The sequence below is a fragment of the Bos indicus x Bos taurus genome, chromosome 12 (assembly GCF_003369695.1).
Source record: "Bos indicus x Bos taurus breed Angus x Brahman F1 hybrid chromosome 12, Bos_hybrid_MaternalHap_v2.0, whole genome shotgun sequence".
In the NCBI taxonomy this organism is placed as follows: Eukaryota; Metazoa; Chordata; class Mammalia; order Artiodactyla; family Bovidae; genus Bos; species Bos indicus x Bos taurus.
The window spans coordinates 36,237,465-36,265,372 of NC_040087.1; the positions used below are offsets into that span (position 1 = coordinate 36,237,465).

The 27,908-nt window shown below is 38.3% G+C and overlaps 2 protein-coding genes across 5 annotated transcripts in view; one reads left to right on the forward strand and one right to left on the reverse strand.

The window, feature by feature from the left end:
* Positions 1-2,943, forward strand: part of CENPJ (centromere protein J) — a 39,714-nt gene extending 36,771 nt beyond the window's left edge. For all 4 annotated transcript variants that reach the window (XM_027557649.1, XM_027557648.1, XM_027557647.1 and 1 more), the window contains 4 exons: positions 101-241; positions 319-403; positions 490-610; positions 2,164-2,943. In XM_027557649.1, coding sequence (XP_027413450.1) covers positions 101-241; positions 319-403; positions 490-610; positions 2,164-2,359 — 543 coding nt within the window. In that variant the 3' untranslated portion in view covers positions 2,360-2,943. The remainder of the gene's footprint in view (positions 1-100; positions 242-318; positions 404-489; positions 611-2,163) is intronic.
* A 2,180-nt stretch (positions 2,944-5,123) lies between these two features.
* Positions 5,124-27,908, reverse strand: part of RNF17 (ring finger protein 17) — a 110,867-nt gene continuing 88,082 nt past the window's right edge. Inside the window, exons 28-36 of the mRNA XM_027557653.1 lie at positions 23,071-23,190; positions 21,071-21,151; positions 18,656-18,781; positions 17,499-17,555; positions 15,356-15,472; positions 14,036-14,204; positions 12,191-12,326; positions 10,154-10,343; positions 5,124-6,103 (exon numbers count right to left, since the gene is read on the reverse strand). Coding sequence (XP_027413454.1) covers positions 6,005-6,103; positions 10,154-10,343; positions 12,191-12,326; positions 14,036-14,204; positions 15,356-15,472; positions 17,499-17,555; positions 18,656-18,781; positions 21,071-21,151; positions 23,071-23,190 — 1,095 coding nt within the window. The 3' untranslated portion in view covers positions 5,124-6,004. The remainder of the gene's footprint in view (positions 6,104-10,153; positions 10,344-12,190; positions 12,327-14,035; positions 14,205-15,355; positions 15,473-17,498; positions 17,556-18,655; positions 18,782-21,070; positions 21,152-23,070; positions 23,191-27,908) is intronic.

Below are 27,908 nucleotides of genomic sequence, written 5' to 3' on the forward strand. Positions count from 1 at the left end.
TATTATGAAAAATATCAAAGTAGGCAATTTATAAGAATTAGGGACGTTTTTGTCACGTGGTCTCAGGAAATTTTTGCTAGTTTGGTTTTCTTTTTTGTAGATAGAGAAGGTTTATAAGAACGGGTGCCACGTTGTGTTGTTTCCAAATGGAACGCGAAAGGAAGTGAGTGCAGATGGGGAGACCGTCACTGTCACTTTCTTCAATGGTGACATCAAGCAGGTCATGCCAGACGGGAGAGTGGTAGGTTTCCACAGGTGTTTTCTCTGTAGCATAAACACCCCTGAAGGAGTGGCAGCGCTGACTCCTTGTCTTTACAGGTCTACTACTATGCAGCCACGCAGACTGCCCACACCACATTCCCAGAAGGGCTGGAAGTTCTACATTTCTCTAATGGCCAGATAGGTGAGAACCTGCTCTGCCCTCTCAGTTCTATTAAATTCTTCCTTCCTTTAAAAATAAAATATTTATAATAACCCCCTTTCTTACAGAAAAACATTTCCCAGATGGAAGAAAAGAAATCACATTTCCTGACCGGACTATCAAAAACTTGTTTGCTGATGGACAAGAAGAGAGCATTTTCCCAGATGGTACAGTTGTGAGAGTACAAAGGTATGTTACCTGTCAAGTTGGTTTCTGTCAAGTTGGTTTCTAGTTTTCAACTTTCAATCAGTAATGAAGTTTAAAAATCTTAAACTTTAATAAGTCATTCAACATTTTAGTTGAGTTCAGAATCTGAGAGCAGGTAAGATGTGTTTGCAGCACTTTAGAATTTTAGACAAGTTTGAGACCAATGGATTCTAATATTTTGCTTAGTCTTTAGCCTAGAGATTTGAAGGATGTCTAAAGAACACTTCACGAAAGGAGGATGGCAGATACTTATTAGAAATAAGTTTGGTGAAATTTGAAAACGGTGAGTGAGACACAGAAGGGAAGCTTCCCTGTCAATTTTTAAGAATAACTGGACTCTGTATTTTGATTTTCTGGGTCTCCCTGTCCCAGCCTAAGCACTTTACTCTTCTGGCCTCTCTAAGCCAATTCCAAATTAACAATTTCTTTCTTTATCCTTCTGAATGTTAAATTTCTTGAAGTCAGAGATGACTTCTTTAATCCACAGTGAAGAGTTTGTGAGATCCAGTCCTGTTTTTAGTTTCACCCTCCTTTCCTGGAGTGTAGCAGTTAAGTACCCATTAACTTGAATTATGTGATGTAAACTTGGCAATAATGTAGGAACTCCTTATGGTCATGACTTTTTCCCTTAATGTGGTCTGAAATCTGGTGGTCTTTATCTGGTGCTCAACTAAAGAAAATTTGAGGAAAAGCTTATGTGTACAGTATAGATTTCAAAAACTTCTCAATTTTGACTCTTATGAAAAGTTCCCTAGAGCCATCTATCTGATCTTCAAGTGTTAAAACTCAGAAGTTTCTCAATTTTGACTCTTATGAAAACTTCCCTAGAGCCATCTATTTAATCTCATGGCCAGTCTTTTCTCATCTATACTCAGACACATCCCATGTTATTAGTTCATTCAGGATTGTCATTTTTAAATTGAGGTGTAACTGACATATGACATTAGTTTCAGGTGTACCACAAAAATTTACTAGATATTTGTATAGCAGAATGATCACAAAAGTCTAGTTAACATCCATCATTACACATAATTACATGTTTTTCTTGTGATAAAAACTTTTATTCTCTTAGCAGTTTTTGAATGTGCAATTCATTCAGGGTAATTGTGCTATTTTTGTTTTTCACTTACAGCAGTGGTTTTCAAACTTCAGGGTGCATCTGAATCTGGAGGGACTGTTCAAGGGCTTGTTGCTGGGCCCCACTCAAATAATTGGCATTTCTAGTGAGCTCATGGGTGATGCAGACACCATAGGGCCACACGTTTACTAGAGCAGTGGCTCTCTAACCTTTGTATGTGGCAGAGAGCCACATATGTGTTCATATGAAATTTGAGAAATAACCAAAATAGAGAAAAACATTCTGTGTTGAGAAGTTGACAACTTCTCAACTTTGCACCCTAGCTTTGTTTTATAATGGGACATTATCCTTAAAATAAGGACCAAGGATATTCTTGGAGAAGGAGTAACTGCCAGATTTCTCCTGCTGTAATCTTCATGTTTTTATAAAGGAATTAAATTCTATTTAAAATTTACAGAGATGGCAACAAAATCATAGAGTTTAATAATGGCCAAAGAGAACTGCATACGGCCCAGTTCAAGAGACGGGAGTATCCAGACGGCACTGTGAAAACTGTGTACACAAACGGGCATCAGGAGACCAAGTATACATCTGGTCGAGTAAGAATGAAAGACAAGGATGGTAATGTTCTCATGGACACAAAACTGTCATGAAACTCAGTCTGACTCAATGTGACTCATCATGAAATGACACTAACTTGATTTTCTTGTTAAAAAGAAATGTACATTTCTTGTGGATTCTGTGGTTTAATTTATATATTCTGTGTGTGTGCGTGTCTGTGTGTGTATATAAATAAATAGAAAAGACTTTGGAGTATAAAACTTCTTGCTTTTTATGTTTGAAATGAACAGGGCAGCTTTCATTTTTAATTCACCTCCCTTGTCTCCTATGGTCATAAGCAGCATAGACTTTAATAAGGGGATGCTTTCTGTGGTTGGTGATGGCTATGAAAACCAGGAAGTACAAGAAATACAGTATCACATAGTTTTTATCACACAGATTTTCCTACTGCCTGTCAGCCCTATCAAGGTTATGCTCAGAAACATCACTGAAGGAGGAATCATTTCTCCACTCACTATTACTATACTCAATCAGTGCTGAAATTAAAGCATTATAATATCTACCACCAAGGTCAAAGAATGCGAAGTGAAAACGGAATATAGAAGTAAGTCAATCAGTCAAACAGGTAGGAAGAGTTCATTCTGCTAGTGCAGATCTCATGGGAGGACAAAGCAGCTGTAATGAGGGTGATACCTGGTCAAAACAGGACACGTGAGAAAGGCGGGGCCTGAGAAACAACCAGGCAGTGTTATAAGTTTTCAGAGAAAATAAGGAATTATATTTACGTAACCTCAGGATTTAGAAAAGCTGGTTTTAGGAAAGGCGGAGGAACCAGAGATCAAATTGTCAACATTCGCTGGATCATCGAAAAAGCAAGAGAGTTCCAGAAAAACATCTATTTCTGCTTTATTGACTATGCCAAAGCCTTTGACTGTGTGGATCAAAATAAACTGTGGAAAATTCTGAAAGAGATGGGAATATCAGACCACCTGACCTGCCTCTTGAGAAACCTATATGCAGACCAGGAAGCACCAGTTAGAACTGGACATGAACAACAGATTGGTTCCAAATAGGAAAAGGAGTACGTCAAGGCTGTGTATTGTCACCCTGCTTGTTTAACTTCTATGCAGAGTACATCATGAGAAACGCTGGGCTGGAAGAAGCACAAGCTGCAATCAAGACTGCCGGGAGAAATGTCAATAACCTTAGATATGCAGATGACACCACCCTTATGGCAGAAAAGTGAAGAGGAACTAAAAAGCCTCTTGATGAAAGTGAAAGAGGAGAGTGAAAAAGCTGGCTTAAAGCTCAACATTCAGAAAACTAAGATCATGGCATCTGGTCCCATCACTTCATGGGAAATAGATGGGGAAACAGTGTCAGACTTTATTTTTTTGGGCTCCAAAATCACTGCAAATGGTGATTGCAGCCATGAAATTAAAAGACGCTTACTCCTTGGAAGGAAAGTTATGACCAACCTAGATAGCATATTGAAAAGCAGAGACATTACTTTGCCAACAAAGGTCGGTCTAGTCAAGGCTGTGGTTTTTCCAGTGGTCATGTATGGATGTGAAAGTTGGACTGTGAAGAAAGCTGAGCACCAAAGAATTGATGCTTTTGAACTGTGGTGTTAGAGAAGACTCTTGAGAGTCCCTTGGACTGCAAGGAGATCCAACCAGTCCATTCTAAAGGAGATCAGTCCTGGGTGTTCTTTGGAAGGAATGATGCTAAAGCTGAAACTCCAATAATTTGGCCACCTCATGCAAAGAGTTGACTCACTGGAAAAGACTGATGCTGGGAGGGACTGGGGGCAGGAGGAGAAGGGGACAACAGAGGATGAGATGGCTGGATGGCATCACCGACTCGATGGACATGAGTTTGGGTGAACTCTTGGAGTTGGTGATGGACAGGGAGGCCTGGCATGCTGCAATTCATGGGGTTGCAAAAGTCGGACACAACTGAGCGACTTAACCTCAGGATAGAAAGCCATTTTTGTTTCTGGCTGGGGGGCCCATGCTGTACAGCTTCTGGGATCTCAGGTTCCCCAACCCAGGAATGAACTCAGGTCACGTCAGTGAATGTGCCAAATTCTAACCCCTAGATCACAAGGTCCACCCTTGAGAAAGACTTTTAAATGAGATACAGCACAAATCTTAAAGGTTAATGAGTCAAAAGTTTGTCCAAAGATACCCCAAAAAGAAAAGTCACAGACTAGGAAAAGATACACATATCTGACAAAGGATTAATAACCCAAATACATTAAGAAGCCTTACTAGTTAAAATTACAAAAGATATGAATGAGCAATAAACAAGCAACTAAACCAGTGAATGCATATGACAAAAATGATGTATCTCTTGTATCATAAACTGGCTAATAATGGTCTGGCCACACTGCATGTCAGCAAGGAACTCAAGACTACTAATGGTAGAGTTAGTTTGAAAAACAATTACCTCAGGACTTAGTAAATTCCATTAGTATATTCACTAGAAAACCACTCATAGGTACAGAGAGGGTCTTACTGTAGAATAACTCTAATTGAGAAAAAACTGGTAACAACCTCAAGATCTAACAGAATAAATTATGTGCATAGAGGGATGTAACAATGCAAGTGAATAAAACAGCTATGCATATCAGTGTGGATAAAAGACTCTTAAGTAGGGGGAAAGGCAACTGTGTGATACTTAAAAAAAATATACGGAACTATATATTGTTTATGGATGCTTACATATACAGTAAAATTATAAAGACATATATAAGCATGTGCTAAGTTGCTTCAGTCGTGTTCTACTCTTTGCAACCGCATGGACTGTAGCCCACCAGGCTCCTCTGTCCATGGGATTCTCCAGGCAAGAATACTGGAGTGGATTGCCATGCCCTTCTCCAAGGTATATAAGCACAATAAATGCCAAACTCACAGTATTCACCTCGTTTGTAGGTAAGAGAATGATTGGGGAAGGGTAGAACAGGTGCCTACACCTGTGCTGACAGTGTCTTATTTCTTAAACTGAATATATAGGAAATATTTTTCCTAATGTGGCTAAAATATAAAAATTAAAATAAGTAAATACTTGGAAAGCAAATATTTATTAACTTTTTTCAAACAGGAAAGCAAATATTAACTTTTTTCAAACAGTTCTTAACAGTTCAACATGTAAGGAAGGAAAAAAAAAAAAGCCCAGCAATATTGCAGAACAAGTGAAGGAAATAAGCCTGAAATGGTCTACACTGTAACAGAAAACTTTCTTCTGGGCTGCTACAGATGCTCTGTACTGTATACCTGAAAAACAGAATGTGTTATTTTAAACCTGTGCTTAATGTTCAAATCTAGTTACTAAATCGTGTGTTACACTTATGTGAATGAATAGAGTGTGAGCTGTTTGCCGATTAACCCTAATAATGTTTGTTATTAGGACACTGGTTATCCAGTAGTACCGTATGCAGAGGTAAGAGTTATGAGCTTGAATTATTTTCAGTGCTGGTCTCCTCCTTACGCCCCAAAACTATTTGGTACCATGATCAATCAGGACAGCTGTTCAATCCCAGCATTTTCACAACTATGGAACCTTTCTGATACTGACACTCAGTAGTTTAGAAGGGCTTATTAAGGAGAAACCTAGAAGAGAGATTCTTATTGAGCTTGGTTGTCATTCCTTTGAGAAACAATGTGAACCTCTGCTGTGTCAGTGCTGTGCCTGAAGCTGACCGTAAGGATGAACAAGAAATCATGGTACTTACATCATTCATCTCGGTCTGCAAGCCCCATTTCTACTAATGACATATGAATTGGATACTGTTTATCTTCATATAAAGTCACCATTTGTTCTGGTACCTGAGCCTAAAATGAAAAGATCTTTGTCAAGAAAATACCATCATGTCTTTGCTGCCTGTTCCTCCTACAGCTGGCAAGAGAGACAAGGCATTCTCTAAGTTTGTTTATAAATTTGTACTATGTCCTTTCAAAGGTATTTGTGATGGTTTCTTGCTAAATTCCATTCTTTCTGTCTTCTTTATTTGAAATGGAACTCATCCCCAAAGTTTTCCTGGATTGAGCCAGTGGGCTCTCATAGTACCTTCCTTGTTAAAATTCATTTGCACTGTACACATAAAGCATACCTTTAGGCACACACCACATTTTGATTGTTGTTCATGAGGTGAATACACATGTATTTGTAAGAACACTTACTTGGTCTGCTAGTATTTTCACTGGCTTCTTGAGAGAAACCTTGCATAAGCTCTTTACACTACTGCACACACAGGAGTGTGATATGTACAGAGATTTTCAAAAAGCACTTTCTAATAACCGCACTACTACATTAAGAGCTCATTTTTGCCACAGCCAATATATCAGAAATCCCCAAATCTCAGGTCCTCAAATCAGAGCAAGTTGGGCTGAAACAACAGTGGTGAGGATGAAGCTGAACTGAAGAACATGTTTGCATCTAAAGGGAGAGCTGCTGCACCACTTGTGTTGTCATTCCAGAAGATTTTGTAATATTTAAATATATAAAATATTAGATTTTATAATACATAAAATATATAAATACTAGATTTTATGACACTTAAAAACAGCAGAGTTTTGGTGTATAATTTTCCAGTTTTAAAACAGCTGTGTTATTAAACATGGGTACAGGTCAGAGTCTGTGGGTCTCCCTTTTGTGTCTAAGCCTCTAAAGTAGAAAGCATATTAATACTGAGCATGACCTGGGTTTTCTTATTTGAACCTTTTCATACAGTTCTACTACATTAAACAATTCAAACTTAGTATGAGTACTCTGAAAACCACTTTCTCTGATTTTGACCACAATTCCGTTCTAATTTTTCCAACTTTTAGGACGCAGTTTAAATGTTACTTTTCCCCTGTGGTACTCTACTGGGCAGGGGCTCAAATACCATATTCCAATCTCTTCAAATAGAAATCATTCCTGCTTCTCCCTACGTCTCACCCCCAAATACCTGTACTTGTTTGATAACACTTCATTCATTCTACTTGTATTAATGGTTTACACGTTCCCTCATTGAACTCAGTTCAGTTCAGTCGCTCAGTCGTGTCAGACACTTTGCGACCCCATGAATTGCAGCACACCAGGCCTCCCTGTCCATCACCAAATCCCAGAGTTCACTCAAACTCATGTCCATCGAGTCGGTGATGCCATCCAGCCATCTCATCCTCTGTCGTCCCCTTCTCCTGCCCCCAATCCCTCCCAACATCAGAGTCTTTTCCAATAGAGTCAACTCTTTGCATGAGGTAACCAAAGTACCAGAGTTTCAGCTTTAGCATCAGTCCTTCCAAAGAACACCCAGGACTGATCTCCTTTAGAATCGACTGGTTGGATCTCCTTGCAGTCCAAGGGACTCTCAAGAGTCTTCTCCAACACCACAGTTCAAAAACATCAATTCTTTGGCGCTCAGCTTTCTTGACAGTCCAACTCTCACATCAATACGTGACTTCTGGAAAAACCACAGCCTTGACTAGACAGACCTTTGTTGGCAAAGTAATGTCTCTGCTTTTCAATATGCTATCTAGGTTGGTCATAACTTTCCTTCCAAGGAGTAAGCGTCTTAATTTCATGGCTGCAATCACCATCTGCAAGATTGCCAGGAGAAATATCAATAACTCAGATATGCAGATGACACCACCCTTATGGCAGAAAGTGAAAAGGAACTAAAAAGCCTCTTGATGAAAGTGAAAGAGGAGAGTGAAAAAGTTGGCTTACAGCTCAACATTCAGAAAACTAAGATCATGGCATCTGGTCCCATCACTTCATGGGAAATAGATGGGGAAACAGTGGAAACAGTGTCATTGACTTCAGTTCAGTTGCTCAGTTGTGTCTGACTCTTTGTGACCCCATGAACCGCAGCACACCAGGCCTCCCTGTCCATCACCAACTCCTGGAGTCCACCCAAACCCATGTCCATTGAGTTGGTGATGCCATCCAACCATCTCATCCTCTGTTATCCCCTTCTCCTTCTGTCCTCAGTCTTTCCCAGCATCAGGGTCTTTTCAAATGAGTCAACTCTTCACATCAGGTAACCAAAGTATTGGAGTTTCAGCTTTAACCTCAGTCCTCCCAATAAACATCCAGGACTGATCTCCTTTAGGATGGACTGGTTGGATCTCACAGTCCAAGGGACTCTCAAGAGTCTTCTCAACACCACAGTTCAAAAGCATCAATTCTTTGGCGCTCAGGTTTCTTTATAGTCCAAATCTCACATCCATACATGACCACTGGAAAAACCACAGCCTTGACTAGACGGACCTCTGTTGACAAAAGTAATGTCTCCACTTTTTAATATGCTATCTAGGTTGGTCATAACGTTTCTTCCAAGGAGTAAGTGTTTTTTAATTTCATGGCTGCAATCACCATCTACAGTGATTGTGGAGCCTGGAAAAATGAAGTCAGCCACTGTTTCCCCATCTATTTGCCATTAAGTGATGGGACCAGGTGCCATGATCTTAAGTTTTCTGAATGTTGAGCTGTAAGCCAACTTTTTCACTCTCCTCTTTCACTTTCATCAAGAGACTCTTTAGTTCTTAACTTTCTGCCATAAGGGTGGTGTCATCTGCATATCTGAGGTTATTGACATTTCTCCCGGCAGTCTTGATTCCAGCTTGTGCTTCTTCCAGCCCAGCGTTTCTCATGATGTACTCTGCATAGAAGTTAAACAAGCAGGGTGACAATATACAGCCTTGATGTACTCCTTTTCCTATTTGGAACCAGTCTGTTGCTCCATGTCCAGTTCTAACTGGTGCTTCCTGACCTGCATATAGGTTTCTCAAGAGGCAGGTCAGGTGGTCTGGTATTCCCATCTCTTTCAGAATTTTCCACAGTTTATTGTGATCCACACAGTCAAAGGCTTTGGCATAGTCAATAAAGCAGAAATAGATGTTTTTCTGGAACTCTCTTGCTTTTTCGATGATCCAGCGAATGTTGACAATTTGATCTCTGGTTCATCTGCCTTTTCTAAAACCAGCTTGAACTTCTGGAAGTTCATGGTTCACATATTGGTGAAGCCTGGCTTGGAGAATTTTAAGCATCACTTTACTAGTGTGTGAGATGAGTGAAATTGTGCAGTAGTTTGAGCATTCTTTGGCATTGCCTTTCTTTGGGATTGAAATGAAAACTGACTTTTTCCAGTCCTGTGGCCACTGCTGAGTTTTCCAAATTTGCTGGCGTATTGAGTGCGGCACTTTCACACCATCATCTTTTAGGGTTTGAAATAGCTCAACTGGAATTCCATCACCTCCACTAGCTTTGTTCGTAGTGATGCTTCCTAAGGCCCGCTTGACTTCAGCCGCTGTAAGGATCAGCGGCTGTGCTTTGCTGGAGCAGCCATGAAGAGATACCCCACGTCCAAGGTAAGAGAAACCCAAGTAAGAAGGTAGGCATTGAGAGAGGGGATCAGAGGGCAGACACTGAAACCACAATCACAGACAACTAGCCAATCTGATCACACGGACCACAGCCTTGTCTAAATCAATGAAACTAAGCCATGCCGTTTGGGGCCACCCAAGATGGACAGGTCATGGTGGAGAGGTCTGACAGAATGTGGTCCCCTGGAGAAGGGAATGGCAAACCACTGCAGTATTCTTGCCTTGAGAACCTCATTGACTTATCTGTTCTTTAGTTATAGAATATTCATCTGGATCATTTTATATCTTAGTCATTACATCCCTGATATTTTATATCATTGGAGGGCTAATCAAAAGCTTAAGTATAAATTATATAAAACTAAGACATTGTTTGAAGCAGCCTTAAAATTAATCCTATAGTATTTACAGCATTATAAACTTTAAAGCATTTTACATGTAAAGCACTTTAGAAAATTACTAAGGATCCTTGAAATACCTTCAAAAGAATCTTGGTCAGTTAAGACAGATACTTACCATGGAAGAAGCATAAAGCTGTTTTCCTTGTAGACAGTCTATCATGGCCCACAATGCTTCCATGCTCCACTTCGGACAATATGGTATTCTTGTCTTTCCTACATCTCTCAAGGGTGGTTTAAACCCTGCCAAGAGAACCTTTATGGCTCGGGCTGGATACTGCATAAGATGAAGAGGGATTTGACGCAGTCTGTCACAAAGAAATTCTAAAATTAAAAAAAATTTTTTTTTTAAGAATAATTAAAAAACTAAAAAAATGTTAATGTCACAATTAGGGGAAAACTTTATGATGTTGGATTTGGCGGTGATTTCTTTGATATGACACCAAGAGCACAGGCAACAGAAGAAGAAAATTCAGTTATATCAAAACTTAAAACTATGCAAAAGGCACAATCAATAGAGTGAAAAGGCACCTTGCAGAATGAGAGAAAATATGTTCACGTTAAAAATGATATTTCTCCAAAGAGCTGTAAATGGCCAACAAGCACATGAAAAGATGTTCAACATCACTAATCATCAGGGAAATGCCAATGAAAGCCATATATGATATCACCTCATACCCATTAGCATGGCTACTATTAAAAAAAAAACCAAAATACCACCCAGAAGATAACAAGTGTTAGTGAGGATATAGACAGAAACTGGAATCCTTGGACATTTGGTGGGAATGTAAAATGCTGCTGGGGAAGTTTGGTGGTTCCTCCAAATACTAATAATAATTAGCATATTATCCAGTGACTCCACTTCTCAGTATACTGAAAGCAGGGTTGTAAAGAGATATTTGTATGTACATTTTCATAACATCATTCACAGTAGTCAAATATCCACTGATGGGTGTGTGGATAAATAAAATGTGTTAAATACATATGATGGAATATTATTCAGCTGTAAAAAGGAAGAAATTTCTAACACATGCTATAACATGGTTGATCCTTGACATTATGCTAAGTGAAATAAGACAGTTAGAAAAAGATGTGAGATATTCCTACAATAATCAAGTTCATAGAGGTGGAAAGCAGAATGGTGGCCGATGGGCTGGATGAAGGGACAATGTGGAATCATTTAATGGGTACAAAGTTAGATTCAGTTTTGAAAATGAAGAGAGTTCTGGAGATTGGTTGCACTAACCATGTAAATTGAGTTAACACTACTTAACTATACATTTAAAAATGGTTAAGATGATAGATTTTATATGCATATTATATCATTATTAAAAAATAATTACAAATAACAACAAAACTTGGAAAAATAACAGTGTTGGCAAGGATGTGGAGAAAATGGAACTCCTGTGTGTTGCTGGTAAAAATGTTAAATAGTATAGCTGATATGGAAAACTTTGGCATTTCCTCAAAAAGTTAAACATGAAATTACCATGTGATCCTGCAATTCCATTTCGAGGTACATATCTTAAAACAGTTGAAAGCTGGAATTTAAATGGATCTTCTTTTTATGTCAGTGTTCACAAAGTATTATTCACATACCAAGTGTCCATCAAGAGATGAATAAACAAAATGTGGTGTATATGTACAATGGAATATTACTTAATTGTAAAAATAATGAAATTCTGACAAGCTACAACTGGATGAACTCTGAAAACGTTATTCTAAGTAAAATAAGCCAGACATAAAAAGGCAAATATTATATCATTATGTTTGTATGAAGAATTTAAGTAGATTCATACAGAGCAGAAGAGGACTCACTGGGAGCTGAGAGAAAGGGAACAGAATGTTACTAAGGGGTCCAGAGTTTTTGTTTGGGATTATGAAAAAGTTGTGAAAATGGACAATAGCGTGGTTGTACAACACTGTGAATGTATTTAATGTCAATTAATTGTATACTTAAAAATGGATGACAATAATTTTTTTTACATTAAAAACTTTGATACAGTAAATTTTGTTATGTACATCTTACCACAATAAAGAATAACTTTTAGAGTAAAAACAAACTCCCAATAGTAGCTCTAAAATAGCTTTTTGAAGTAAAATATTTTTAATTATTAAAAAAAAATAGACTAAGTTTACTTTTTTGTTTTTTAACCTGTTTACTGTCAGCTTTTCAGTTGATCCATAATCAACAAATTGTACCAGGACAGCTAGAGGATTAAATTCTTTAATGGAAACAATCTTTGCTCTATACCATAAGCCATCATCATATTCTGCAAGGCAAGGCATTTCTGAAAAGACAGAAAAAGAGGGAAATTACATTGCCTTTTATTTTCTTAAAAATATACATGCTTTGAAATACAGTAAAGTACAAAGAAGACATAATCCCCATATACCTGTTATTCAGAATTAAACACTAAACAGCCATATGTTGGCTTGTGCTCTTTTTTTCTGTTTATATACCCTGTTTTCCTAATTCCTAAATTAGGAAAATGTTTGAAGAAAGACATTTATCCCTTTCTCAGAGTTCCTAGTTCTACCTCCCATGGCTTAGACCATCCTCCCTCTCCTCCCACTTCTTATATGCCCCCAATTTTTTTCTTTTGGGCAGCTGTCTTCTGCGAAGGATAGTAAAATGGGTTCTATTATTCCTACTTTTAATTTTCCCCTCCTCCAATGCAATTCCATTACTCTCTAGTTTAACATTTTTCAATGGCATCTTAACTGTTTGCAGTACCAAGTTCTTAGACTGCAGTTTACAAGGTTCTGAACCATATACTCCCAACCCACTCTGACCACATATCCTCAACGTCTTACCCACACAAATTCCTTATTTAACTCCTTTAATATAGATTCCATATGTATTTAACAGGCACTTGCTTATGAATCAACTTTCACGTATGCATACTTAACTTTAATTCCAGAATAACTATAGAAAAATGCACAAATATATGTATAGATAGCTCCATGAATTACCGTATCATGCACAGATTGTGTAACTTCCCTTGAGAGAAGAACACGAAGAAGGAATTGTTTCTTCTAGACTATAAATTAGTTTACAAAAAGAAAATATGATAATGAGCTTATTTTTTCACTCATTCAACAAATATTTATAAGCACCTACTCATGCAAGTTGCCTTCCTCAAAAGCTGGGGACACTGCAGTACAAAGTATTCCTGCTCACAGTGCCCCTTCCTAGGAGAGGAGGCAAGGGAGAGGAGGTGGTGGAGAGGGCAGGGTAGGGGAGGGAGGTTGACGGGTGGGGAAGGAAGAGCACCAGGGAAGAAGACCTGCGGTAGGGGAAAGTAGAGCAGAGGTCCTGCTATACATTCCAGAACTTTCCAGGCAGGGAAAAGGGCAAGTGTTGTTTATCAGCCAAACATGGGTCATAAGTGATTAAAATCTTATTAAGTAGCAGATAAAGACATTAGGCTCTAGCTTTCCTTTGCTAAAGTATCCTCTGATAAGTACAAACTACAAGGATGAACGTACCTCTATACATGACATGGATAAAATGTACAGACACCACTCAGTATTTCAGGAACTGTCAACACAGGTAACGAAATGCATTTTCCTCGTAGAAGAATTCCATGTATTTAATAAAGGATGGTAATATATATTAGAAAGGGAAAAAGCACAATTTCGTCTATCCTGACAGGACAGGACAGAATATGAATTCCCCTGCCCTCACACCAAGATTCTCTATTTAGGTGGCTTGTAATGAAATTAAGTGCCATTTAGGTCTAAATAACAACTCAAAATTTTGAGCTACTGGCAAAACCTCAAGCTCAGAAAAGCCATCTTCATGCAATCAAGTGTTCACAGGTGGCCTGAGCTTTGGAAAATCAAAGTGCCCTAAAACATGAGGCCAAGTGTATAAAGTGAGGGCAATAAAAATACCAGTTAACCTTAGAAACAACTCAATCTCATCAACATTGAAACAAAACAATGATTTCATTAGAGTAAAGTTAGTAATCCCACTTTCCTGAAAGACTGGTACCTGTTCTGAAGTCTGTCAAAGGAGGGAATGTCTCCATACTCTTATTGAACCTCCGCAGTGCCTCCTCGAGGCTCTCTGGCTCAGATTCCCAGCCGACTCCACTGTCTTCTGTGTCACTGTGCTGGTTAAACAAACTACAACTTTCGACAGAATCAAGGCAAATATATACCTGAGTTGGGGGAAGGGAAGGGAAAAACATTCAAATTCTGTAACTTTCCGTATTCAAGATATGGGCAAAAGTACTGCAGGAAAGCCTCCAATAATGGCCTCATGGTCCTTATGGAGTTAAGTCCTCATATCAAACCAGACTTGTTCTCTGTGGCTGAAAAATGCCATAGCATGATGGTATGTGACTACTGAGCTTAGACTGTAAAAGATGTGGCCTCTGCCTTGGTGGTGCCTGGCCCGCCAGGGGGCACGCACATGCATGTTAGCAGGCCCAGGAGAGGCCCACAGAGCAGGAGCCCAGCACCAAGCTCTGGAATTGGATCCTGCAGTAGCATACCCCTGTTCCCACACCTTGACTGCAACCTTGAGACCCTGGAGTCCTGACTTTCACGTGTGTTGTTTTAAGCTGCTAAATTTGGGGTAATTTGTTCTGCAACAATAATAACTAGTTAAAAATCATTATAAAAACCAACAATAGGTTACACTACTATGTTCCCTGATGAAATTATGGAGCAAATTCTCCTTGCTTGTGAAGGAATAGTTTACTGTGTAAGAACAGCTGAAGGACTGCTCTGCCACTTAATCTGTCATTTCTTTTTCTCTTGCTAGTCAAGTATATATAAATGAATTTTCTTTAGTGTACTTATTCACTCAGTCAATATTTATTGAGTGCCTACTATGCATCAGGCAGCATTCTAGGTATTCCAGGGACATACCAGTGCCCAAAACACAAAAATCCCTATCTTCATGGAATTACATTCTAGTAGGGAGATGTAAACAGACATAGTAAGAAAGTGGTGGTGTGTTAGAAGGTGATAAATAGTATGAAAAAACAGAGCAGGGTAAAGCGTACTTAATTAAGTTCAATGTAGGAAGAGGACAGGGGAATGAGATGTCTGAGATTTCTTCGGTGGCAGTAAATCCAAACTTAAAAATCTAAATATTTGATTTAAAGAGCTATACATTACTGGGAAAACCCAAAAGTGATTAAGAAACAGTTGCCTTACTAAGTATAAACAGATGTTTGAAGAAGAAACTATAGGGTAGGTAAACTAGAGGTCAGCAATTGTTAATAAAGTCAGGAAGATAGAAATGTGAAGAATCCATCCTAAAGTTAAGACCATAACCAACAGTGTTACTGAAATTACATACTTCACTGGGTGAGACAACGTGCTTTACTTGAACAGCATAGAGTTCCTCAGGGGGAGGTAGAGATGAAGACAAATATGGTGGTAAAATAGGAGTCTCTGTTTCAGGCAAAAGCAAATCCTAAAACAGCACAAATAAATTCAAATTTCAGAATGACTATTACAGAAAGCCACTACATTATTAAAGTTCATTACAATGCCAGTTTACTTTCTTAACAAAAGCTAGCTGAGACTATCACAAAACAATTTTGTTGTAGCAGGACCAAAATGTGGTAGGCAATCAAAAGATCTTTAGAATGCTTTTGTCTCCTGCCTAAAAAAAAAAAGATGTTAACTACCGCCCCCGCCCCCCCACCACAGGAATGTTTCTTTACATATTATTATAATATTTACACATACACATAACATTTTAGAAGAATGGTTAACAAACTGACACTGCTCAGTGGGACTGGGGTGTGTGAGGTGTAGAATGGGGGCAACTTCTTTCCTTTTCACATTTCTGTAGTACTGCATTCATTTTTAGAGTATGTATTTTATAATACAAACTAAAATAATATATGAAATGCCAAAAGAAGATTTAAGTTAAAAATCATCAGAAAAGTGTGCTCTCCCTTAAGCTCTATAAAAGGATAAAGAATAATTAAAAGTTATATGATTCCAAAGAGGATCACGGCAGTCAGCAGTTGTTAAAAGCAAATATATATAAAAAATATAGGTGACTTTTATTAACTTATAAAAATCCTGAATATGGTACTCAGTATAAATAGTAAAATAATCACATTCAAATTTGTAGACTCACTTATTATGTAACAATTCCAAACTGGTGGCAAAACAAAACATACTTGAATCACTCAGCTGATTTCAGCAAAAAGTGACTATCCACTGTTAAAATTTTACTGATTTGTTACAAAACACTTTACAACAAGCATATGTTATTTTTATAATTATAGAAATTATTTTTGTAAGTTTTTTTATTTGGCTGGCTGGGTCTAGATGCAGCATGTGGGGGTCTAGGTTTCCTGACCAGGGATTGACCCAGCGCCCCTTGCATTTGGGAGTGCAGAGTCTTAGTCACTGGACCACCAGCGAAGTCCTTATAGGAATTAAATTCTACTTATAAATCATAAAATTTTACTTATCAAAACACTTTCTGCACAGCAAAAAGCACAAGTGACAAAATAAAAATTTTTTTATTTTGTTTATCCTTTTATCCGTTTTTATTTAAACTGGACTTCAGGATAAACTGGATTCACCAATATTTAAAACTTTGGCGCTTCAACAGATATCATCAAGAAAGTGAAAAGACAACCCACAGAATGAGAGAAATATCTGCAAATCATGTCTGATAAGGGACTTGTATCTTCATACCTATCCTAAGATGGCTAGGAAACAAGTCAAGATAACAAGTGTTGGTGAGGATATGGAGAAAATGGAACCCTTGTACAATACTAGTACTAAAGTAAATTATTGTAGTCATTTGGATAAGTTTCACAGTTTCTTAAAATGGTAAACATAGTCATATGACTCTGTAATTCTCATGACTTAGTAATTCCACTTCTAGGTCTATACTCAAGAGGAGTAAAAACCAACATTCACTTAAAAATTTGTACACAAATGTTCATAGTAGCTTTATTTACTATCTGTAAAGGTAAAAACAATCCAAATGTCCATCAACTGATGAATGGATAAACAAAATGTGGTATATCCATATAAAGGGATATTATTCAACAATAAAAAGGACACATACAACATGATTCAACCTTGCAAACATTATGGTCAATGAAAGAAGCCAGTAAAAAAGGACTATGTACTATATAATTCACTTTCTATGAAACGTCCAGGACAGGCAAACCCACAGAGACAGTTTCCAGGAAACTGGGGGGTGGAGGGGGGTAGGAAGTGATTGCTGCTGGTGTGGGGCTTCTCTTTGAGATGAAATGTTGTGGAATTAGATAGCTATAATGATTACAAAACTCTGTGAACAGGTTAAAAAACCACTGACTTGTACACTTTAAAAAGTTAAATTTTATGGTATATAAATTATCTCAATAAAGCTGTTACAGAAGAAAATGCTTACTTCCTGATTTTGAATGAGATTCTTCGTATTGAAGTATCCAAATTTTCAAAATATTTAGACTGAAACTTACCTCAAACCTTATTTCCCATCTCTCTTCCTCATACTTTTTATTGTAATCTGTTGGATTCTGAAATAATATAGTATTATCAATGAAAACTTTACCTATATAATATTGTTTTAAGACACTTTCATATTTCATCCCACAAAAACTGTGTGCATGTTCTTGTTGGCATTCATTTTCACTTAACTATGGGAAAATTTAGTGTTTTGAGTAATTTAATATTGCAATAAGAAGAATCCTCAAATTATGCCAGAAGCATGTTAACAACTGTAATTAGTTTGTAAGAGTGGGAGCTCTTACCTTTCATTTTAAATGGCCACAGTGAAGAGTACATACATCTGGCAAAGACTAAATGATGAACAGATGAAACACTTACACAAACACACAGGGGCACACACGCACACAAACCATACACTTCTCTGCTCAACAGAAATAGCTGGCTGTGTGGATTATGTGTACAAAGTTATGTAATAGTTTTCCATTTGAGAGAAAAAAGTAATTTCCTTCACTGCACTGACCACCCACTGTCTGGTTGTGTACTACAGGTAAAATGAATATTTGAAAACCTAATAAGTGAATTGTAAGTCTAACAATATCTTGCTATATAAAATGTTCATGCTATTATTTATGGTGTGTACCCTATTTCGATAAAATATTTGTGGCAGCCTGCAATATGAAACCATATCTATAACAGGCTAATTTTTTTTAAAGATATTAAACACAGAGGCACCAGCCAACTGGAATGGGCTGTTTACTGAAGCTAAGCTTAAAATCTGGCTCTGAGTTCCTACAAGTAGGCAAAATGAGGGAAATGTTATAATATCAAATATGAGGAAAAAACATTTTATCTTGGGAGTCAATTTCTGGCAGCGAATTTCATTATGATTTTATCATTCACATCTGCATTCAAACAATGCCAGAGAACATGAGCTGCTTATTAGGTTTGAAGATACAGAAATATTAAGTGAATTTTAGTGCAATTGAAAAGTTTTTTTTAGGACATTTATAAAGCTTTCTCAATAAAGAATTACAAATCCTCTAGGCTCTCTTAACAAATCAGACATGTAGGACTATATGGAAGACTTGAGGCATGAGACAAAATATGACAAATTTTCACCATATTTTCCTTTATAGTATACATTTTTACAGAAACATACTTTACTTACTTCCTTAAATATTTCCTCAGATTGTTCAAAAGTACAATATTTATGGTGTGCCAAAAAGTAAGAAAGTGACATTCCATCAAAATAGAGATGAATAGATAATTTCTCCCATGGATTTTCTGGTAGTTCCTATTTAAGTTCAATAAAGGAGATCATTACTATAAAAACAGTCTGAAGATTAAAACTTTATATTCAGGAAAAATGGAATTGGACTTCTGACAATCACAGTATTACTTGTTTGACTAGTGACTCATTCTGTAAAATTTCCTTCCTGGTATTTTGGCAGATAATGAAGCAATAATTCTACTACTTTGGTTGTTATAAAATACATTTACATGCCTATAACGTAGTTATCAGAAAATTTTATACCTCATCTCTGCTGCTGCTGCTAAGTCACTTCAGTCATTTCCGACTCTGTGTGACCCCATAGACGGCAGCCCACCAGGCTCTGCTGTCCCCGGGATTCTCCAGGCAAGAACACTGGAGTGGGTTGCCATTTCCTTCTCCAATGCATGGAAGTGAAAAGTGAAAGTGAAGTCGCTCAGTCATGTCTGACTCTTCACGACCCCATGGACTGCAGCCCACCAGGCTCCTCCGTCCATGGGATTTTCCAGGCAAGAGTACCGGAGTGGGGTGCCATCGCATTTTCCTATACTTCGTCTCTAGATGATACTAATAATTTATAGTAAGTAGAAGAAGAATGAACAAGTATGCTCAGGGGTAAAGCAATGAAATTTAGTTAAAAATCCCCAAACAGCAGGAATCAGAAGAAATTAACAAGTCCAGGAGTCCTATAATGGTTTTAAAACTCATGGGTCCATTTACAGATATCAGGTACCTAACATGCATCTGAGGATGAGCTGACCATCCCTCACTTGATACCAGCTTGGTCCAAACTCAGGTCTCTGCTGAGTTAAGTGTACTGCCTCCCAGCAGATCGCCTGCTTATACCTCTCTCTCCTGTCCAGTTTCCACCATTCACAATGAAAACAGCACATGAGGTCAGATCACATCCACTGCAGCTCTCTGAGCTCTCTACTCCAGCTCCTTTCCAGTCTGCTCCCGCTCCCTGAAGGCTCCACGCATCTTTGGCCTAGAGCTCTCTGCACCGTTCTGCTATCCGCACGGCGTCTCTTCTCACCATTTAAAAGTTTTAATCAAGTTTTATCTTTTTAGGGATGTCTTTCCTGACCACTGTATTAAAATGTCATCCCTCCCCTGCCCACCCCTCCCTATATGTGTGTGTTTGTGTGTGTGTATATATTTTGTTTCCCATCACTAAAATGGAAGCTCAACGAAGACTGGACTCTGACTCTTGCTGCACCTGCAAGCCCAAAGACAGTGTCCAGCAGGTAAGAAGCACCCGGTCAGTGCCATCAGTTGTCAGGCAGAGTGGCACTTCTGGGGGAGGTCAGCTACAGTGGCAGGGATGCGGGCAGCACCAGCATGGTTTCTGAGAAATTGAGGGCCTTTGGTACACTCCATGCTGTTCTCCAAGGCTAAGCCAAGAAGCAAAGTAAGCCACCTGCATAAACTCAACAGTGCCATCTCTGAGACACCTCCATGACAGCCCACAGAGGCTGTGAACAACCGTACAGGCTTCTCCACCATCTTATTTGCGTCCGTTGCTCTTTTAAGATCTTTGTCAGCCTATCATCACACCTTTCGTAGAGAAATACTTCCTTACGGTTTTATATCTTCCTACTGGAATCCTCAAACAAGATCCCCGTTAATCTTCTCTTTACCTCACTGCTCAGGAACCTCCAACGGGCCTCCTGACTGATGTCTGCTTCTCGTACACGCTATTCCCACCACTGTTCCTCACAAAACTTCCACTGTTGTAGCAAACACATCTCCTCAAGACATGTCCATTTCTGTCCCTTTGCCTACCTGAACACTGCATTTCCCTGGTCAGGAGAACTTCACTGACTTTCCCATTCCTACATTCCTATTACACTTCACTGTTTTTACCAGTCACCAGTTCCCAGCAAGTTCTTTGTGGTGTAGTCTTCAGGTTTTTGTCCTGTGTCTCACTGTTTCACTAAGTAGACAAGGCCTTTGACGATGAGAATTACCTGCACCTAACATAGTGCTACACACACAGCACCATCCTGAAAACTATCATGTGTGTTATTATAAACAGCTCCATTTCCTCCCATGTCAAAGTAAGTTGTTAATAAGGGATCTTCCAAATTACTGACTTTCTTGCTTCTGGGAAGTTCTCAGGAACTTTCTCAAAATTAGTTTTATTTAAAACGAGCCTAAGAACCAAAGTGGTAACTTCTTTTATATTAATGAGTAGTTTACAATCCCACAGGAACATAGTTATTCATTAAAAAAATCTCACAAATTATGTTACCTGTAACACTTTATGACAGATAAACTAAATCAATGATATATACTTTAAATACAAATTACCATAATGTGAATTTCCACCTCTCTCTTTGAAAGCAGCTCCTGAAGGAGTTCTACTGCATCTGGTTGCCAGACATTCCCAACCTATTTGAGATTAATAAACTCAGGTTCTTTCACAAGATAAGAGCAGAAAGTAGATGAAGCTACATAAAAGTAGCCATAAACAGATAACACTAGAGGAGGACAAAATATACAGGCAGTTTGTAGAGAGAATCATGGGTGTATAATAAAAAAAAAATCTTAAGAAACTAATAATTTGGAAGCAACCTAGATGTCCACTGGCAGACAAATGGATAAGAAAGGTGTGGTACATACATACAATGGAATATTACTCAGCCATTAAAAAGAATGCATTTGAATCAGTTCTAATGAGGTGGATGAAACTGGAGCCTATTACACAGAGTGAAGTAAGTCAGAAAGAAAAACACCAATACAGTATACTGACGCATATATATGAATTTACAAAGATGGTAACGATGACCCTATATGCAAGACAGCAGAAGAGACACAGATAAAGCACAGTCTTTTGGACTCTGTGGGAAGAAGGCAAGGGTGGCATGATTTGAAAGGTAGTGTTGAAATGTGTATACTATCATATGTGAAGTGGATCACTGGTCCAGGTTCGATGCATGAGACAGGGTGCTCAGGGCTGGTACACTGGGATGACCCTGGGGGATGGGATGGGGAGGGAGGTGGGAGGGGGTTTCTGGATGGGGAACACGGGCACCCATGGCTGATTCATGTCGATGTTTGGCAAAAACCACTACAATATTGTAAAGTAATTAGCCTCCAATTAAAATAATTAAAAAAGAAACTAACAATTGGTATCAGGCTCCTCAAATATTATTCTCTTAAAGCATTTTATGATTTAAAAATATAAACCTACATCCCCAAAAACAGCATGTTTAGTGATGGTGCTGGTTGCTCAGTCATGTCCAGCTCTTTGTGATCCCACGGACTGTAGTCCACCAGGCTCCTCTGTCCATGGGATTCTCCAGGCAAGAATACTGGAGTGGATTGCCATTTCCTTCTCCAGGGGATCTGCCCAACACAGGGATTGAAACTGGGTCTCCTGCGTTGCAGGAAGATGCTTTACTGTTTGAACTACAGGGAAGCCCTAAAAAAAAAAATCATAAAACTTAAAAAAAAAGACCAACATGTCAATGCAATGTTTGTATAATGACTACAATGAGAGTGAAAGTGTTAGTTGCTCAGTTGTGTCCAACTCTTTGCGATCCCACAGACTGCAGCCCACCAGGCTCCTCAGTCCATGGAATTCTCCAGGCAAGAATACTGGAGCGGGTAACCATTCCCCTCCAGGGATGGAATCCAGGTCTCTCACATTGCAGGCAGATTCTTTACTTCTGAGCCAGCAGGGAAGTGACTGTTACCTTTTATGTTGAGGTTCACATAGGCAGAACAGGGGCTTTCTGCCAAAAGCCCATGAGAAGTCCCAGCTTAGTTCCAGTGCCCTGTGAGTGAACATCTGGAAGCAGATCCTTATCTGTCAGTTCTCTGGATCTGCATTTTTGGTGCACATCTTTGCTGCTGTGTCACCAGTGATGCTAAGCTAAAACCACTCAGCTAAGCTGCTCCCAATGCCTGAACCACAGAAACTGTATGAATTTTTTAAAAAGCTTATTGTTGATTCAGATCACTAAATTTTAAGCTTAATTTGTTATGGAGCAAGAGATAATATGCTATTCCTTTCTCTGCTCTAGCTTCCAATTTCTTGAAACAATAACTAAAAACCAATAATTTCAAATAAGATTCTCATCTATGAAGAAATTGTATCTCTTAAATTTATTCAATGTTTTTATACCCTTTAGTATAATCCTGTAGTTTTCTTCATAAACACCCTTTAGGTGTCTTAGTAAGCTTATTTCTAAATATTTTATTATTTACTGAAAGGGATTTCATTTAACATTCCAATTTCTAAAAATTATTATTAATAAAAAGGCAGTACTTAAAATTAACCACCCTACAAATCACTGTTTACTCACAGGTATGGTGTTATAGAGCTGACAAGGAATACAAAATTGCGGTGTATCAGGATACAGTAAAATAGGATAAAGATGACACTGTGGAATCTTCTCAGTGAATCCATGATCTAAATATTGTACCTAACATAGAAAAAAATAAAACTTGTAATTAAAATTTACTACTAAAAATCAGGGGACAGAAGGAACTCCTTCTGTTATTTATTAAAAAGAAAACATTCCAGAAAGAGAGATAAATCTACATTTTTTAAAATCTCCAGACAAAAAAGTAACATCATCATTTCCTCATCCCAGAGTGTTATCAAACCTGTCAAAAGGTTTTCTTACACATGAACATTTTTTCTTGAGAATAACCAATTTTTTGGAGGATGTTTAAATCTTTTGTTTTTCCAAGTATTTTAGAAGTTCTGATTTCCACTTAATGAAAGAGTATTTCTCAAATTCTCAGTTTTCCTCAGACAGCTTCAGTTTGAGAAACTGCATGTATTGTTCCCTTCTTGGAGAATCACATGCATAACAAAGGTTCTGAGAAGTTCTATGAGAAAGAAACTTGTTTTTAAATCATCCAGTGATCCTCAAACTTTTTTGTAAAGTAACTTTCTAAAGACTTCATTTTTAAAAGAATTTTGGGTTTACAGCAAAATTTAGAGAAAAGGTACAGAGATTTCCCACATAGCCCCTCACCTCCCATCCCACCTCTCACACTCTAACACCCTGTACAACAATGGTAGTTTGTTATAATCATGAACCTATATGGATACATCATAATCAAGGTCCACCGAGGTTACATCAGGGTTCATTTAGTGGTATACACCTCATGGGACTGACACTGTGAAAACACAGGGTGTTTCATTGCTCTAAAAATCCTCTATGCTCCACCTATTCAGTCCTTGTTGTTCAGCTGCTAAGCCGAGTCCAACTGTTTGCGATCCCATGAACTTTGGCACGCCAGGATTCCCTGTCCTTCACTATCTCCCTGAGTTTGCTCAAACTCATGTCCACAGAGTCAGTGATACCCTCCAACCATCTCATCCTTTGTTGCCACCGTATCTCTTGCCCTCAGTTGTTCCCAGCATCAGAGTCTTTTCCAATGAGTCAGCTCGTTGCATCAGTGGCCAAAGTATTGGAGCTTCAGCTTCAGCATCAGTCTTTTCCAATGAATATTCAGGACTGATTTCCTTTAAGACTGACTGGTTTGATCTCCTTGCTGTCCAAGGGATTCTCAAGAGTCTTCGCCAGCACCATAGTTTGAAAGCATCAATTCTTCGGTACTCAGCATTCTTTATGGTCCAACTCTCACATCTGTACATGAGTACTGTAAAAACCACAGCTTTGACTATATTACCAACTAAGTGATATCTCTTTTTAATAGGCTGTCTAGGTTTGTTATAGCTTTTCTTCCAAGAAGCAAGCGTCTTTCAATTTCATGGCTGCACTCACCATTCCCAGTGATTTTGGAGCCCAAGAAAATGAAATCTGTTACTGTTTCCACTTTTTCCTCATCTATGTGCTATGAAGTGATGGCACCAGATGCCGTGATCTTAGTTTTTTGAATGCTGAGTTTTAGGCCAGCTTTTTCACCCTCCTCTTTTACCCTCAATCAAGAGGTTCTTTAGCAATGGTATCATCTGTATATCTGAGGCTATAGATATTTCTTCTGGCAATCTTGATTCCAGCTTGTGATTCATCCAGTCTGGCATTTTGCATGATGTACTCTACATGTAAGTAAAGTTAGAAAGGTGACAAAATACAGCCTTGTTGTACTCCTTTCCCAATTTTGAACCCGTCTGTTGTTCCATGTCTGGTTCTAAGAGTTGCTTCTTGACCCGCATAGAGTTTCTCAGGAGACAGGTAAGGTGGTCTGGTATTCCCACCTCTTTATGAGTTTTCCAGTTTGTCGCGATCCACACAGTCAAATTGGCTTCCCTGTGGCCCAGCTTGTAAAGAACCTGCCTGCATTGCAGGAGACCTGAGTTCCATCCCTGGGTTGGGAAGATCCCCTGGAGAAGAGAATGGCTACCCACTCCAGTATTCTGGCCTGGAGAATTCCATGGACTCTATAGTCCATGGAGTCACAAAGAGCTGGACACGACTGAGTGACTTTCATACAGTCAAAGGCTTTAGTATAGTCAATGAAGCAGATGTTTTTCTGGAATTCCCTTACTTTATCCATGATCCAATGAATGTTGGCAATTTGATCTCTGGTTTCTCTGCCTTTTCTAAACCCAGCTTGCACATCTGAAAGTTCTTGGTTCACATACTACTGAAGCCTAGTTTGAAGGATTTTCAGCATAACCTTGCTAGCATGTGAAATAAGCGTAGCAGTACAGTAGTCTGACCATTCTTTGGCACTGCCCTTCTTTGGGAATGGAATGAAAACTGACCTTTACCAGTCCTGTGGCCACTGATGAGTTTTCCAAATTTGCTGACATATTGAGTGCAACACTTTAACAGCAGCATCTTTTAGGATTTGAAATAGCTCAGCTGGAATTCCATCACTTCTGTTAGTTTTGCTTGTAGTAATACTTCCTAAGGCCCACTTGGCTTCACACTTCAGGATGTCTGGCTCTAGGTGAGCAACCACACCGTCACACTGATAATGTCACACACTGATAATGACAGTTATCCAGGTCATTAATACCATTTTTATACAGTTCTTCTGTGTATTCCTGCCACCTCTTCTTAATCTCTTATGCTTCTGTTAGGTCTTCTTTACCGTGTCCATCCTTGCATGGTATCTTTAATTTTCTTGAAGCGATTTCTAGTCTTTCTCATTTTATTGTTTTCCTCTATTTCTTTGCACTGTTCACTTAAGAAGTCTTTCTCTCTCCTGGCTGATCTTTGGAACTCTGCATTCAGTTGGGTATATCTTTCCCTTTATCCTTTGCCTTTCACTTCTCTTAGCTATTTGTAAGACCTCTTGCATTTTTTTTCTCTTTGGGATGGTTTTGTTCACTGTCTCCTATACAATGTTAGAAACCTCCATTCATAGTTCTTCAGGCACTCTGTCTACCATATCTAATCCCTTAAATCTATTCACCTTCACTGTGTAATCATAAGGGATTTGATTTAGGTCATACCTGAATGGCCTAGTGGTTATCCCTCCTTTCTTGAATTTAAACCTGAATTTTGCAATAAGGAGTTCATGATCTGAGCCACAGTCAACTCCAGGTCCTGTTTTTGCTGACTGTATAGAGCTTCTCCATCTTTGGCTGCAAAGAATAAAATCAATCTGATTTCAGTATTGACCATCTGGTGATGTGCATGTGCTCCTGTATCGTTGGAAAAGGGTGTTTGCTATGACCAGCCTGTACTGACAAAACACGCTAAGAGTTTTGACAAAACTCTTGGCCTTTGCCCTGCTTTATTGTTCTCCAAAGCCAAACTTGCGTATTACTTCAGGTATCTCTTTACTTCCTACTTTTGCATTCCAATCCCCTATAATGGAAAGGACATCTTTTTTTGGTGTTAGTTCTAGAAGGTCTTGTAGCTCTTCATACAAGTTCAACTTTAGCTTCTTTGGCATCAGTGGTTGGGGTGTAGACTTGGATTACTGTGATTTCAAATGGTTTGCCTTAGAAATAAAATCGAGATCATTCTGTCACTTTCGAGACTGCACCCAAGTACTGCATTTCAGATTCTTTTTTTGACTATGAGGGCTATTCCATTTCTTCTAAGGGATTCTTGCCCACAGTTGTGGATATAATGGTCATCTGAATTAAATTTGCTCATTCTCATCCATTTTAGTTCACAGATTCCTAAGATGTTGGTCTTCACTCTTGCCATTTCCTGCTTGACCACATCCAATTAACCTTGACTCACTGAACTGAACTGAACTGAACATGGACTTAACATTCCAGGTTCCTGTGCAATATTGTTCTCTACAGCATCAGACTTTCACCACCAGACACATTCACAATTGAGTATCAAAATATTGCAGGGTACATAATTCTAAGCTGATTTTTTTCCCTCCCTCTCAAGATTTTAAATGTTTAAAATTTTTTAATGTTTCAATCCACTGTCATGTCATAGTTTCTGAGGAGAAGCTGGACATAATTTTTACTTTTGTTTTTCTATAGGTGAAGTTATTTTTTCCTCTGATTTCCTTCAGGGTTTTTCTCTAATTTTGACTTTCTGTCATTTGAAGTGACAGACCTTTTGTTGTGCATTTATTCTGCTTGGCGTTATCTGAACTCCAGGATCTGTGGTTTGGTGTCTAGACATACATTTGGGGAAATTTTCAGTCATAAGTTTTCAAGTATTATTTTCTCTCTTCACTTTCTGGTATTTCCATTAATCTGCATGTTACATGCTTGCAATTGTCCCACAGTTCTTAGGTATTTGGTTCTTTTTTTTTTTCAGTTTTTGTTCTACTTTTTAGAGGTAGTATTTCTAGCTCTCTATTTACACTACCTATCTGTTCTTGTATGTTGTCTACTTACTCCTTAGCATCTTAAACATGCCTGTTTTTTTTTTTTTAAGTTCCTGTTCTGATAACTAACATCCCTGGTTCTGATACTTTCCTTGTCTCTCCAAATTGTGTTATTCTGCCTTTTAGTATGCCTAATATTTTAAAATTTAGACATGACCTATAACATTAGTTTCAGGTATACAATGTAATGATTTGACATTTGCATATGTTGAAAATGATAATAGCAGTAAGTCTAGTTAACATCCATCACCACACACAGTTACAAAACATTTTTATTCTTGTGTTAAGAACTTTTAAGATCTACTCTTTTAGCAATTCTCACATGTACATGATTATTAGTTATAGTCACCATGCTATACACCTCCATGAATTACTTTATAGTTAGAAGTTTGTACTTTTTAACCCCCTT